General features: G+C 44.3%; 1 protein-coding gene across 2 annotated transcripts in view; it reads left to right on the top strand.

The window, feature by feature from the left end:
* CADPS (calcium dependent secretion activator) overlaps positions 1-16,167 on the top strand; it is a 434,238-nt gene that overhangs the window by 189,606 nt on the left and 228,465 nt on the right. For both annotated transcript variants that reach the window (XM_087825065.1, XM_087825064.1), the window contains exons 5-6: positions 10,563-10,796; positions 14,769-14,890. In XM_087825065.1, coding sequence (XP_087681191.1) covers positions 10,563-10,796; positions 14,769-14,890 — 356 coding nt within the window. The remainder of the gene's footprint in view (positions 1-10,562; positions 10,797-14,768; positions 14,891-16,167) is intronic.

Genomic DNA, 16,167 nt, shown 5'->3' with positions numbered 1-16,167 from the left:
TAGATGGATTCCAAGAAAAACACATTTTTTATTTTTATTTTTTTTGCCTAAAACTAGCTTGGCTAATACTGAAATTGAGATATAGCCCATCTACTAAAAATAAAATAAAATATCAAGGTATCGGATATTGGCTAATTCACGAAGACACACTGAAACAAGCCACCTCCACCTCTCATCTTTCAGCATGCCTGGTTTTCCTATTTCTGGCATCACAGTGAATTTTAGTGAGGCTGTGCAGTTCAACCCATATGGCTGAACATCAGCTCCTGTAAATACCATAACCAGAAATTCCTGGATATAGATGTCATCCATACATAATGCACTCTGTTCTCTGAATTAAAAGACAGAACATTTTGATTGAAAGTTAGAGGCACCAACTAGAGGAAGCTTATGTAACAGAAGGGATTAATTCTAGGGATGTAAGAGCCCATGGGCAAGATGAAGCCAAAACCCAAAGGAACTGGAACCAGGGGCCTCCAAGTAGTCAGGACTTCCCTCATCTCTTAACTCTGTTTGTTTCATTCATTATTGCTTCTTTCTCTGCAATTTCCCCAGCTTTTTTGCTTCTCAGATGGGAAACATGGCTGCTACATAGCTCTTCATGTTTCCAGTATGGCCAAATAGGGAATCATTTAGCCAATCAGTCTCTCTCTCAAATCTTCTCCCTATCTCCCTTTCCCCTTTTTCTACTGTCGCCTTCAACTTTAGAATTTCAAGAGTCAGGCCTTTGATTTGGCCTGACTTTGTTGAAGGGCCAAACCCTGGAGCCAATGAACTAATCCACTGTGGAAAGGGAGTGAGGGCCTCACTGAACACATGGGTGCTGGGCATGCACCACTGAGGGTGAGGCTGGTACCTGAGGGGTCAGGCTGTGGGTGAAGTGGTCACTATGAATAGGGAGACACCCCAAGGTATGCCCAAAATTAATAACTATCACTTGCATGGGGTTTACTATGCGCCAGACCCTCTTCTAAACATTTTGTGTTTGATAGCCTATCTGGCCCTCCAATAACCTTATGAAAAGGGCACTATCATTAATCCCATTTCATAGAGGAGGCTGAGCAGAGATATCAGAGGACTTGGCCGAGGTCACCAGGTGACCGGAATGCACACATGACCATTACAAAATGCCAGTCCACGGCTCCAGCATGCCCTTCACCCAGGCCTTCACCTTAACTCATCCCAACCTCATCGCCCCGCTAATCATCATTATTAAATGTGTCAGGCTGTGCAATTTCACCTAAACTTGAGAGTTCCTTTAGACCTGTGACAATCCTGGGAGTTACAGTAATTCTCCCCATTTTGGGCACATCAAAGAGTTTAAGTGAGGTGCCCAAGTTCACTCAGCTGGGAAGTAGAAAGTGAGTGCTATAATCCAAGTTTCAAGCTCTTTCTTTTGAGTGGTCAGATGATAGACAGGGAGTTACTCCTGGATAGAACCATCTCCCTGATGGTGGCCCCTCCAGGAAACTGCTTTCTCTCTTCCACTAAACTTTGCTATGTATTCCCTTCAGTTTATCCAGAGGCCAAATGAAGCAATAGCATCAGCCAGAACTGGCTCCTGGAGTTCTGAATCCTTCCTACTTTGATTTCCTTGGAATCTGGAAAAAAGGTTGCAGGGTCCATGGCTGCTCTGCCTCCAGCTCTCTCATCCTTATCCCCGTATGAAAGGCACATGTTCAGCTTTTCTTCTTAGAAGAAAAGGGAGGCCAGTGCAAGGTGGCTTTTCTCTTCCCACAGTCCTGACACCACAATCTATCAATTCAGTCACACCAACACCTCACAAGTTATCAGACAGGGACAGCTGCCCAAGCCCTCGCTGTGAGCACCAGACATATGCTGCCTGCAAAGTTCCATGAGATCTAAATGTAATTTTTTTAATCTCGTAGAAAAGACTTCTTAATCTCTGTTCAGGTGTTTTTCCAAATCCTATCATGTGGATATTAAAGGGTCCCTAGATTTCACCCAGGAACTAAGTCTAAGTTATTTAAATTCTGTGATCAGAAGATGACATTGGAACTTACACAGGCAGATTGTGGCATCCTGCTGCTGTGATGTTTGCCAGTTCTTTTGGCCGTGTTTTAGGGTAAAATTCCAAAATTCTTGAGCTAATTAGATAAGACAAATAATACAGCTTTTGATGTATTAGTGGCAGAGGAGTGGATGTCAAACACTGCTGTTTTTTCAAGCTATCATTTAAATATGAAGTTGCCATTTAGACCCCTGTTCTCTGCAGAGCAAAATTCCCGCCTCCTTCCATGGTCCCTTTGCAGATGTTGACGAAGATATACCCCCAGGAAGGAAATAATGTCCCAATATTTCCCTGGTGGGAAAGTTCTGCTCCATACAGTGCCCCAAATCAGACACACATGGATTCCTCTCCTACCCGAGAACGATACTGCTCCTGGCTAGTAAATTGATTTTGCTGTGCCTGCATCCAGCCTGCGTCACGAAGGGGTGCAGTGAACTGCACAGGGAGCGTGCCCCTGACCCTGGCCCTCGTCAGGCAGCTAAGAACCCAGGGAAATCTGAGTTCAAGGAAAAGCCTCAATGCCAAGGAGGTCCTCTGAGCTTTAGCCCAGTGACGGGAAGCCCATCCGGTAGATAAAGACCGAGGAGGTAAGACCCAGCCTCTCGAAGAAGGGTTTGAGTAAAGAAGCCAATCCAGGAAACCATGACGCCTGGCCCGAGAGGCCTTCTAACGTCTGCCAAGACCTCCTTTCTCTCGTGCCTGGCCCTCCCCCACACTCCCCGCACCCCACCCCACGCCCACCGTCCACGTTCACTGCTAACAGTGCAACGGCCACTGCTGTGGAGGATGAGCTGCCACCAGCCCTCCCGAAATGCTGGGACGTGAGGCGATGCGTGGAGGGTCGCCGTGCTGAGAGCTCTGTCCCTTGGGGCCAGATAGTTCCACCCTAGCGTATGGTAGCTAAGAACGTGGGCTCTGGGTTTCAAACAGTTTTCTACTAATTATTGATTTAATTTCTAAGCCTCATTTTCATCCAGAAGGTAGGAATAAATAATAACACCAGCCTCGGTGGGTTGTTGGAGAAATTAAACGAGGTAACATGTCATCTGCTTAGACTAGTGCCCAGTACACAGTTAACACTCAGTAATCGCCAGCTGGTATCATGATCTTTACTATAGTCAACATCATTGTTAATGGATATGTGTGTATGTATATGGATATGTGTATATGTATATATGTAAATGCATATGTGTGTGTATATATCTGTGCATATGTGAATATGTATATGGGTATGAGTATATGTGTATATGTATACATATATGGATATGTGGTGTATGTATATCCCTACATGCATGGACCCACACACATGCACATAGTCAGTAGTCAAAAGTATTTAAGTTTGTTATTATTTCTTACTCTTCAGAATCCACTTTATGAGATTTGTTATATCCCCATTTTAAATGTGGAAACTAAATTTCAGACAGATTAAGAAACCTACCTAAAGTCACACAGCTAGTAAGGAGCAGACCCAGGACTCGAAGTAGGTGAAGTCGGTTTCACTGACGTGGACTGGATACGGTTTGCTGGTGACTTTTGTACCCTGTGCATGCATGCCTCTGGTACTTCATGTGTCACATGGTGCCTAATTGGTTGCTTTCTGTCATGCCCCCCCCCCAATACCATTGCCTCTCTGCTGACCCCTTTATTCCCAGTAACAGCCATACTACCGGGCACATGACGGGGGCTCAGGAAGCACTTGAGAGGTGGAATTGAGTAGCTGCACCAGTTGGTGAGCTCCCGCGCCTAGCAAGTGTTCTGCCACCTCGTTCCTTCTGATTGTCTGCCAGTACATGTCATCTGAGCCCTTGGGGTCTGATGATCCTCTGTCTGAGTGGGGGTACCCTTGTCAGCTTTTACACGTACCTCCTTCTTCCTCTGTGGGTAAAAATGCAAAGGCAGGAAAGCAAAGCAAATGGCTGACAGAGCTGTTAGCACTTTCAAATGCTATTTTTCAAGATGTTCCCCAAATCCCTCAATGTTGCCGAGTATACCCTCGCCTGGTAGCAATTGTCCTTGGAAGGCCATCTGCATTGAGGAATGTTATCAACCCAAAATGAAAATAAATGTCTAGCAAGGTTTTTCTTTGGAAGCCTTGGCTCAACCTTATGCTATGTCTTTCATACAACAGTATGAAAAGCAATCCTTTTGTCGAGGCTAATTTACTCTTACGCCTGGGAAAGCAGCAGTCGAGAGAGACAACTCTGTTTTCCTTAGTTTGGCACAACTTCAGCTTTGAGATGTGTTTGGGATGGGTCTGCTGCTGAAAGCTCCCCTCAAGAACCTCTGCTTAGATTGACACAGTGCTATTTCTTCTCAAGGTGTAAGTACTGAGGGCAGAAAAATGGCCTTGTTTTCCCTTGCACAATTCAGTTTTATGAGCCTGCTTTTATGATGTCATTAGGAACTGTCCAGCTTCAGAGAGGAGTCATCATTCTTTGGGTTTTTCCAATATTCTGCTGCATAAAAGTCTGCTGGACTCTAACTTTGGGCCAGAGTAATAGTCAGTGACCACTGGGTGTTCTTCCAAAGCTGCAAGACTGTAGAGTTAAAAGGCCTTGAGTGATTTCTGAAAATGAGTGTGATTAAAGGGTCTGCACTTGATGGTAAGGTCTCTCAGGCTGGTGAGCAGGAAAGAACACACTTCATAGACATGATGGCTTTCTCGCTGTCTCCATGGCAACTGTAAGGCCAGTAGCCGTCAGTAAAAATCAGAGATACGATTTACCCAGCTGTCCAAGAATCCCACATAATTATGAGGTTTGTGCTCCACTATAAGGAGAAAAGAGGTCAGTGTAGCCGCCTGAAGGCTGTTGGGATATAGCCTGTGCTGTTTGGGCTCCTTTAACACAGCCTTAGAGGCCACTATTGGACCATGAATTAACCTACTTCATTTTTCCCTTTACTCTCATGAGGAGCCATGTTCAAAAGGAGATGGGGAAGTATTTTGTGACCATGTAGTTATGTACACCTTCTTAGATTCGTGATTACCAGTTATATTTTCCATGAAAAGGAGAAGATAGCAGTGGCCTTGACTCAACCAACTCAGCTTGGAGGAAAACTCTTCGCCATCGATCAGACTCTTAGCTGAAGGGTCACCTCCTCTGGGGAGTCACCCTAATTCTTTCTGGAAGAGTTCACATCTCATGGACTTCCATTACAACAGCAACTTTATGCTTCCTCATAGATCTTTTTCCTCACTAGCTGCAAGCTGCAGAACAGTCTGTATCTTCACATCACAACTATCCTGTGCCTAACACTGTGCCAGGCACAGTGTTGGTGGCATTAAATGTTTTCCGAGTGATGATGGCCCAGCAGCCAAGTCCTCACATTTCCATACCTGCCATAAAGGGTACTCAAGTTTTTCAGGTTCATAGCTGTGCCCTGATTGAATCCAAGAAAGATAAAAATCAAGTCAACCATGTAGAAGTTTTAGGGAAACAAGACTCTTGCACTGAATCATGAATAGCTCCTATTGAGCTCACCTGCCTATCATCTCATCTCAGAGGCATCCATCCTGCTTCTCCCTTTCATTCACTCACAGTGTGTTTGGAAAGCACCACACAGTGGGTTGAGCCCAACCGTAAAGTAGGAAATGATTGTACCAAGAGGTTCCAGAGGAATTGGCACTCAAGACGCTGGTGGATTTCAGATCCCCGGAAACATGTACGTGGAAAAGCAGAATCTCAGTGTTCTTCCAGAACCTAATTCATCACCTCTTCACCTCCTCCTCACGAATAAGCTTTAGCTGCATTGATATTTAACATGGACATTTTGACAAGCCATCCATTCATTTTATTCAACTCATATGTATTGAATATTTACTGTGTGCCAAACATTATTTGAGATCAAGAATTCAACAGAGGTATCAAGATAGGTATGGTCCTGCCTAGTGGCCCAGAAGGAGATAGAGACATTGAACAAATAAATTTTACAAAATATTAAGTAATTATAATAAGTGTTACCAAGAAAGTGAGCTAAAAATACAGTAGAGGACCCAACCTAGGGAAGTTAAATTTCGAGATGAAATATGGAAAGTGACAAGATGGCTGAGAGTTACCGAGGGAGGCAGGAGGAAAGCGAAACACTTATGATGGCCTCTGGGTAGGAAAAAGACTGACATAGCAAAAACGCATCTCCAAGTCTATATAGAGGATCCACTATGCGAATGTGAGCGAAGCTTTGTGGTGTCAAAGAAGAAATACCCTTCTAGCTAACTAGTGGGTAAGGGGAGCTATTGAAAGGAAAATAAGAGAACCTCAAGGAACCAGAAGGCAAAAGGATTAACTAGATAATGTGGGAACTAGAAAACCAATAAAAGTCAAAGCTCCTTCCCTGTGATGCTAGACAGCTTACTCCCTACTCTTCTCTTCCCTTCCCCATCCTTCCCTCTCACCTCTCCCTCCCTCCCTCCCTCTCTCTCTCTCTCTCTCATCTTTGTCAGGGGTCCTATTCTGCTTTCACCTGGGCCCATATGGCAGCCACCCATGATCTTACTGTTTCAGCTCCACCACTAATCACAATCTCAATATCTCTCAGTTCAACTGCTTAAGAGAATAAATCTGGTTGATTACTGGCCTTTTAATAGAACCTGTTGGTTGACTTTGAGTCAGGTGCCCATGTACTAGACATATTATTTTTTGCCACCCAGAATTGGCAGACCAATTCATGTTCCCGTGATCTAGCAGACCTCTACGCCCAGCCTCTGGTGTGGAGGACATAACTCAGGCCTAAGCAATTCAGCGCAGCATGTTACTCGCCTTAGAAATTGGCTCAGGGTGCATACATAAGTCAGACTTTCGGAGAGAATTCTCAGATTAAAGACTCTCCATCTTCTATGGGCATTACAAGAGGAGATATTCACTCTTCCTTGAGATAGTATGATGTGAGGTTCGGATCTTTAGCAACCTCTTTGTGACATTAGGGGAACAAGATTGAGCATGGAGCCAACCCAGAGGAACTCAAACCAAGATTTGGAGTCAAAAGTTATTCAGTTGTGGTGATGTTATCTGAGTGCTGATTACAGCCTTACCTGAAGCTGGGTCTACCCCAGGATGTTTTCAAGCCAATAAATTCCTTTTATTGTTAAGCCAGTTCAAATTGGATTTTTCTGTCACTTGCAAAAAAATATATAAAACTGATTTGGCTTGTCCCTCACCTGATCAGTTATGGAGCGGGGGGCTAGGGAGGGCAAGTTCTTGTTTCAAGTAGGAAATGATCATTTGAGAAGGTGATAAATCTAAAGTATATTCAAGGCACCTGGAGAACTTAGAGGCATGAACACACCGATAGCATAGCTGAAGCATTTTGCTATTACAACTGAATTCACAAGCAGGGAACTTAAAAAAAAAACAAAAAAACAGGTCAGTTTTGATACTGAATTGCTCTATATTCTTTTTTTTTTTTAATTTATCTTTATTGTTGAAAGTATTACAGGTGTCCCATCTTTCCCCCCATTGACTCCCTCCACCTCACTCCCACCCCCTCCCTAGGCCTTCACCCCTTTATTGACTGTGTCCATGGGTTATGCATATATGCACATAACTTCTTTGGTTAATCTCTTCCCATCCTCCACCCCCCTACCCTCTTTCCTCTGAAATACGATCGTCTGTTGTCTGCATCAGTGTCTCTGGATCCATTTAGTTTGTCAGATTCTTTTGTTCATTAGCTTCTTCTTAAAGAAGACCCTTCAACTTTTCCTGTAGTGCTGTTCTGGTGGTGATGAACTCCTTTAGCTTTTCCTTGAATGAGAAGCTCTTTATCTGATCTTCAGTTCTAAATGATAGCTTTGCTGGGTAGAGCAATCTTGGCTGTAGGTTCTTGCTTTTCATCACTTTGAATATTTCTTGCTATTCCCTTCTGGGCCTGCAAAGTTTCTGTTGAGAAATCAGCTGACAGTTGTATGAATGCTCCCTTGTAGGTAACTAATTGCTTTTCTCTTGCTGCTTTTAAGATTCTCTTTTTGCCTTTAACCTTTGGCATTTTAATTATCTGTCTTGCTGTGGGCCTCTTTGGGTTCCTCTTGTTTGGGACTCTCTGTGCTTCCTGGACTTGTAAGTCTATTTCTTTCCCTAGGTAGGGGAAGTTTTCTATAATTATTTTTTCGAATAGGTTTCAATTTCTTGCTTTCTCTCTTCTCCTCCTGGTACCCCAATAATATGAATGTTGGGCCCCTTGAAGTTGTCCCAGAGACTCCTTATGCTATCTTCATATTTCTGGATTCTTTTTTCTTTTTGCCCTTCTGGTTGGGTGTTTTTTGTTTCCTCATGTTCCAAATTGCTGATTTGATTCTCAACGTCCTCTACTCTACTGTTGATTCCCTGTAAATTATTCTTCATTTCAGTTCATGAGCCTTCATTTCTGACTGGTTCTTTCTTATGTCATTGATGATCTCACTAGTTTCCTTAATAGTCTTACTAAGATCCTTGAGCATCTTTATAACCATTATTCTGAACTCTGTATCTGTTAGCTTGCTTGGCTCTATTTCATTTAGTTCCTTTTCTGGAGATTTCTTCTGTTCTTTCCATTGTGACATGTTTCTTTGCCTCCACATTTTGGCTGTTTCTAGGTGTTTGTTTCTGTGTATTAGGTAGAGCGGCTATGTCTCCTGGAATTGGTAGAGTGGCTTTGTGTAGTAGGTGTCCTGTAGGGTCCAGTGGCTCAGCCTCCCCAGTCACATGAGCTGGGCCTTCTGGGTGCTCCCCTGTGTGGGCTGTGTGCACTGTCCTGTTGTAGTTGAGCCTTGGTTGCTGTTGGTGTCACTGGGAGGAATTGACCCCCTGGCCAATCGGCTGTGAGGACCAGTTGTAACTACAGCCAGAGAGCTGCTGTGCTGGAGACAGCCCTATGGAGCATGATTTACTTCAGTGGGGCTTTGGTGTTCACCAAGTGCTCCCCTCGAGTGTGTCACTCATGGATGTGGTAGAGTTGTAATCCAGCGTGGTCGAGTCTGACCACCAGGTGCACTGTCTCTGGGGCCTCCCGGGAGGTGCAAAGTCAGCCTGTGCCAGTGCCTTGCCCAGGGCCACCCAGCGTGAGCTACACAGCAAACCGTAGTTGGCTGCTCCTTGTGCTGGGCTTGGAGGTGTCAGGAGAGGCCAAGCTATGAGCCAGTGCAGCTGCCGCTAGTGCCAGGCCCAGGGCCACTTATCAAGCCATATGGGGCAGCTCCTGATTGTTTGAGAGATTTTAGGAAAATCCTAAGCATGAGGCTCGAGAGGCCACTTGCACAGAAAAGCCCCTGGAAATGGCCTGGATGAGCTGCAGGTGGGGAGGGGCGGGGCCTCCGGGAATCACGGGGCGGGGCCAACGGTGTGAGTCGGGTGCTGGCGATTCAAACATGGCGCCTGCCTGCCGGCTGTGTGCGGGGAGGACTCGCCACAGGAGCCAGGGCCTCCGCCAGCCCTTCTGCCTGGGAGGAAGCCGCCCCTCCACTTCTTGCCCCAACTTCAAGCAGGTTATTTTCTCCCCGAGTGTCCCAGGTTCTTTCAGGCTGCCGCCCGGCGCTGGGCTCAGAGGAAGCGCATCCGAGTGAGTCCGTGCGCCGCCCTTTAAGAGGAAAGCCTGTCGCTCCCTCAGGGACAGTCCCCGCTGGTTTCACAGCCGGGAGATGTGGAACTTCTCTTCCCGGCCCTGGAGCCCTGGGCCGGCGGCCTGATATGGAGCTGGGACCCTCCCTCCTCCGAAAAACCTCCATCCTGAGATGTCCCCCGGGTTTACCCGCGGCACCGGGTGTGGGCCCGCGGCCGTGTCTCCGGGATCCAGTCCCGATCCTCTCGCGTCTCTGTCTCTCCTACGAGTCTTGATGCTTCCTCAGCTCCCTGGTTGTGGGGCTTCCTTTCAGCCGGATCTCAGGAGGCTCTGAGTGACGGTGGTTCTGTATTTTAGTTGTAATTTTGATGTGGTTGCAGGAGGCGGAGGGTACGCGGTTTTCTCCGCCGCCATCTTGTTCAGTCTCAGATTGATAGACCTCTACATTCTTCTCTAAAGAATATTAATCACGTTTTTCATTGCTTCACTAATTTTTTTCCAAAAAAAGGAACTATTCTTTCATAAATAGCCACGGGCTACGTTTGAAGCATCTCACATGAGTTCCTTCGGAATTATTCACGTGGGAACATCTCTGTAGACATCCAGAAGTGAGGGGTCTTTCTGTCACCACAGCTGAAAAACAACTGATTGCGTTTCTCTAAAAAGAAAAACTGTTTCAACTGAAACCAGATTTGAAAAACGATACCTCATTTCTCTTTCCACAAATCAAATTTGTTGGAGAAAACTGGGGGGGAAATAGAGCTATAATAAACCATTGGAGCCTTGCTAACTGATTATGGATGTTTGTAACTATTAGCGATTGGGACTAGAAGGCAGGCAGCTGTCTGTTCGACTGGGCGGAACATATTCCCAGCACGATGCCACCACATCTGGGCCAAGCTCACTGGTGGTAGATGATCTCCTAACTCTAGGAGATGTAAACCTTCTGTGTAAATCAGTCTCTGTTTACTCTTCTGTTCATATTTTGCTTTTTCTTTACAAGGAACGCAAATTTCCCAAGTTTGTATCCAAAGAAATGGAAAACATGTACATCGAGGAGCTGAAATCGTCCGTGAACCTGCTCATGGCCAACCTGGAGAGCATGCCGGTGTCCAAAGGCGGCGAGTTCAAGCTGCAGAAACTCAAACGCAGCCACAACGCTTCCATCATCGACCTGGGCGAGGAGAGTGAGAACCAGCTCTCCAAGTCAGACGTCGTGCTGGCTTTCTCCCTGGAGGTAAAAAGCTCTAAACCCTGAAGGGTTCCCGGCACAGCAAGCAGGACTCAGTGATCAGAGGCCTCACAATCAGCTGTGTTCTTCCTTGCGCTCTAGGAGCAGTTCCTAAAATCACAGCTTGCTGAGCATGGGTCAGCTAATCAGCAAGCGATTCCCTACCTCCAGGGGCCCATGCTTTTCTCAAGGAAATGCAGTTTTAAGAACCACTTACTAAATTTAATCTTGCATTACTTTTACTGTCTTAGAGCAGTAATCAAGGATTTTGTAAAGACCTATGCAATTTAGAAAGTTTAAAATTGGGGCAAGGGTTGACGTTATGAGAGAAGCAATCGAGCGTCATTGTGTGGTGAGTTGTAAATTGTGTTTCCCATCATCTCTCCTGCCGGCTACGTGGTAGAGAGCCTGTGGTTGTGGTGGAGCCTTTTTAGTTTATCTCATAACCCAAAGGAAAAGCCCATTTAGGCCAGAATTCTGGTAGAATGCTCAATATGTCAGTACAGTTCTCAATAACTTCTACTTAGGTGTTTGCTTTTTGTACATACACTCTAAGAAGGGGTCTGATCTAGCTTCATCTGAATTACCCAGGAAGCTGATTCTGTGTGCAGATCCCTGTTGACCCAAATCTCTAGGGGGTGGGAATTTAAAATGGTACAGTCGCTTTGGAAATAGTTTGGTGTTTTCTGAAAAAGTTAAACGTAAAACCACCATGTGTCCAGCAACTCCACTCCTTGACCTCTGCCTCAGAGAAATGAAAGCATGTCCCACAGAGACTTGCTCACAAATGTTTACAGCAGCATTATTCATAATAGCCAAAAACAGAAACAATCGAAATGTGTATCAACCAGGGAACGGGTAAAATTTTGTACTTCCATACAAGGGACTACTGTTCAGCAATTAAAAGGAACAAACTACTGATATATGCTTTGAATTATTGAACCTCAAATATATTATGCTTAGTGAAATAAGCCAGATACAATCAACCACATGTTGTTTGATTCCATTGATATGAAATGTCCAGAAAAGGCAAATCTCCAGAGACAGGAAGTAAATTAGTGTTTCCTGAGCCAGGGGGCGGACATGGACATGAGGGACCTTACTGGAGATTCAAATGCTCTACAACTAACTTATGATGATGTCCGTTGAACTTAGTAAATTTCCTCAAATCATTGCTTGTACTCTTGAAATGGGTTAATTATATAACATGTAAAATATGCCTCAATAAAATTATCAGAAAAAAAGAATCTCTAGGCAAGTGCAGCCCAGGAATATGCATTTTAATGAGCTACCCAGGTACTTCTATGCACTCCCAAGTTTGAGAACCATTCATAACTTATTAAAGCTCCTCCCCCAAGGATTTTATGATGGCCCTAGATTTGGGGAGACCAAGAGAACAGGTCAAATTTCTGTAGATGTACTTCGAATTTGTAAAAACTGAATTAATTTTCTAGAACGTCATTAAGGCTTGCTGTGAATTAACAGCAGGTGATTTGCTTGCCCTCAGTTTGGGTTGAGATAGCCACATTCCAGTATTTTGCAGTCAAAAGAAGCTGTATTCAATTAAGTATAGACCATTTGGTGTGTGAAAAAAATCATCAGTGTAATTTCACAGAAACTTCCTTTCTTTCTTCCTTAATACCACTACCTGAGGCACTGAACACTTTTGCTTAGGTGTCTTTGAATTTGATTATTGCCAATTAGAGGTGGCAATTTATTCCCTACCACTCTTGTCTTTCTATAGAAAAGAGATAAAGTGGTTTATTGATTTTCATGAAGCTTTTAAATTTGTAATTTTCTAATTCTTTATCAGTACTCAATAGTATAGTATACAGCTGATTATCTGAAATATCCATGTGGGTGAGTCCCCAGCCGTACTTGCATGTGTACAAGACTCAAACGGGCTTGAACTTATAAGTACAAGTGCAGGATAAAACGCCCCAGGGCTCCCAAATACTTTTTAATTAGAACACAAAATTGCACATCACACCAAGACTGCCAGCAAAAATCATTGTATATCTATTTGTGAACATGTTTTGGGGGACACGAAGAGAGGAGGCAAGAAGAGGGAGAAAGGCTGGCATCTCATTAGGGAAGACTGGGTTTGAATTCTCAGGTTGGTGCAAGACAGATTTTATGTAATTATAGAATTCCCTGGCTGGAAGGGACAGCAGAGAGCAGTTAACTGCAGCAAGAGAACCGAGACCCAGGAGGCCGAGTAGCATGGCCTTGGGCAGGGCAGTAGGTATTTGTAGAATGCCATTACGGACCTGCTCTGCCATTGTCCATTCAGTAATTCCCACAACAATCTTATGAGGCATTTGCAGATGTGGAAACAAAGCCTCAGGTTAAGGAACTTGCAAATGATTGCACAGCTAGTGAAGATGCAGAATTAGGATTTGAACTCAGATCTTTTAAATTCCAAAAAGTGTATTCTTCCTCCTGTGCCTCCCATTTCTTCTCATTTCTATGACTCTTCCTAGTGTAAAATGTTTCAATTACATATATCATTTGGTCCTCACACAACAGCCACAGTGAGAAATAAGACACATATGTCCACTTTACAGATGAGGAAACTGAGGCTCAGGAGTTTGGCAAGAAAAGTGGAATGACTTCAAGGGCAAGTCATTTGTCCAGCATCACATGAGAAGTACAATGGCCCTCAAAGTATGACTCCTGGATCAGCAGCACCACATTAGCATCAGCAGGGAGATTGTTAAAAATAGTCTCGGGCCCCACCCCAGACCTACCTATCAGAAACTGTCAGGGGAGCTCAGCAATCTCTGGTTTAACAAGCCCTCCAGGTGATTTTCATTCACACTACCTTTGAGAACCACGGGGCTATTTAGCAGCAAAACTGTGACTTATGAATCCTGGTTCAATGCCAGCCCTATTGTACTTCCTAGAATCAAGCCTGTATAGAAGTGTACATTTTTGCACACCCTCAACCTCTCCTCATGTAATGTCATTACCTCTTAGCGAGTATAGTTGATTTTTTAAATATACATTTCTCATTATAGATCTTTGAAGCATGCCATTTCTTTCAGAGTCTTAAATCGGTGTCTCTGTCCTCGCCTCACTCCCCTGTCCTCTCTCTGAGAAGTGGCAGGGCATATCGGTGAATCTGAGAATAGTAGCAGGTGGTGGACTGGAGTTTGAGCGTAGAGGTGGAAAGTACCAGGAGCTGTGAATCAAGACACTAGTCTTTTCCTTCAGCCTAGAACAGAGACTATGCAGCTGCAGGCATGTTTTTGTTTTGATCCAACAATGTGGGCCTGCACTAAATTTGTGTATTTTTATTCCTCCCTTTTTGGATTATTGTCAAAATTTCAAAATCATATTCCTGCCTTTGATTCTGATTCAGATTTCCATTTTCTGGTAGTAAAAATTAGAGTACCAGGCAAGTGGACCAGGGAAGGACAAGGCCACAACGGGCTATAACTGAGCATCAGCTGCTGCGTTTAGATGGAGTGTGTGCGGTCGTTAGTTTGCCACAGCCCCACTGCTTCCTGCTGTCTCTGACTCGGGTGCTGAACGCCACTTGCCCTTTATCTTAGCACTTGCACCACCACTTATCTTATTATAAAGGGAAATAAAAATTCATGGGCCTGTGTCTCTGCCAAGTGCTGAAATAAAAACTAGATTATTTTTAAAGAAATAGGAGAGAGCTGATTTTTTTGTGGAAATGAAAACTGATCCTGTGACTAACACAGAGAAGAATAACCCATTTCGCATTACCTGCCTGGCTCCTGTGAGCATATGAATTAGTGAGACTTGTCCTTGCATCTGGGAGGCAATTGCTACAGGGTAAGAATTCTATCTTCATGCTAGACTGGCCCCAGCGTGGCTGGTAGAAACCTAGTAGAAACAACCAGGTATGTGTTGGCTTTTTTGTAACTTCTCATTCAGGTATTTTCCTCTAGATGATTCTGTCCATGGGCTTTGGCAGTAACTCCTACTATGTGTGATTGTGTCCAGGTGGTGATCATGGAAGTCCAAGGCCTCAAATCCTTGGCTCCCAATCGCATTGTGTACTGCACAATGGAGGTGGAAGGAGGAGAGAAACTACAGACAGACCAGGCCGAGGCTTCTAAACCCACGTAAGTTTTGTTTCTCCACCGCGGTTCATCCACGAGGTTGTGCTCACGGGCTCCGTTTTGGCCAACTTCAAGTTAAAGGTCTGGTTTCCATGGAAAGTTCTAGAAGACATATACTTTATTTTTCAAACAAGATAACTTGATGTACATTTTATTTCGATAACATGTGTTCAAATACCTTTAAAGCAGAGACCAGAGGGAAATTACAGAAACAGTCTCTTCTGGGGGCCTTATGTATTCACCTCAGAGAGTCCGCCCTTTGGTGTGGTGTGCAGGAGAGTTGGACATAAATTTGTTGTATTATATTTTCTAAATAATATTTGGTTTATTATAGAATACATGAGTACAGATAGTTATAAATGTTGAGGAGGAAAGAGTACTGTGAGAGGAGATAGCAGGGGGACCTAAACCAGTTTGTGAGGACAGAGTAGGTTTTCTTTAGGAGTTAAAAAACATTTGGACTAATATTATAAAAGTTGAGTAAGGGCAGTGGAAGTGGAAAGAGGGTTCCAGGAAGATTCAGCTTGTGCAAAGGCCCTGTGGCGAGGAGGATTTGAAAGAAGGCTAGTGGGGTTGGAGGTCAGAGAATAAGGTATGCATAAGCTGCCAGTGAGGCAGGAAGGGCACTCACTATGAAGGGCCCTGGCAGGCCCTGAAGAAGAAAGCATGGAGATACATGATTAGATATGTGTTTTGCAAAGATCACTCTGGCTGCAGCAGAGGGGGCCGGAGTTGATGCAGGAGACCAGTTAGGATTATATTGCAATAGTTCACATGAGTGATTGGTGATGAATTCATTTGGGTCAACAGACTCTTAGGCCTCAAGGATTACTGCGAGATCACTGATTTCTTCTCTGCCTAACAAATGCCTCTCTCTGTTTCTTTTCTATCTCAATTAAGCCATTTTAGACTAATGAGGATTTTTTTTATTGTTAATTCATAAAGAAAGTCATAGAAAGGATAACTCTGAGGAGCAGCTCACTGCCTCTCCTCCCTCACAGCATTATGAGCTATTTAGCAGAACATGAATAACTTGCCAGGATGTTCAAACAAAATAGTGGGAAGAAAGCACTGAATGTTTCCCAGACTAGAGAAAATATAAAGGCATTGTATGCCTTCAAGTGGTTCTTTGCATGAGTAGGCAAGGGGCTCAAATGCTCAGAAGCTGGGTGAAATTAATGAGTGTCCTCAGGAGGAAATGGAAACTTGTGCAACTTGTCACCCTTCCCCCTCCCTCCCTTTTTGAAACTTAGTTTCAAACTGTAAATGAATGCAGGGTT

This window comes from Miniopterus natalensis, chromosome 15 (assembly GCF_054644295.1).
Source record: "Miniopterus natalensis isolate mMinNat1 chromosome 15, mMinNat1.hap1, whole genome shotgun sequence".
Classification (NCBI taxonomy): domain Eukaryota; kingdom Metazoa; phylum Chordata; class Mammalia; order Chiroptera; family Miniopteridae; genus Miniopterus; species Miniopterus natalensis.
This window is presented reverse-complemented; position numbering and strand designations above follow the sequence as displayed.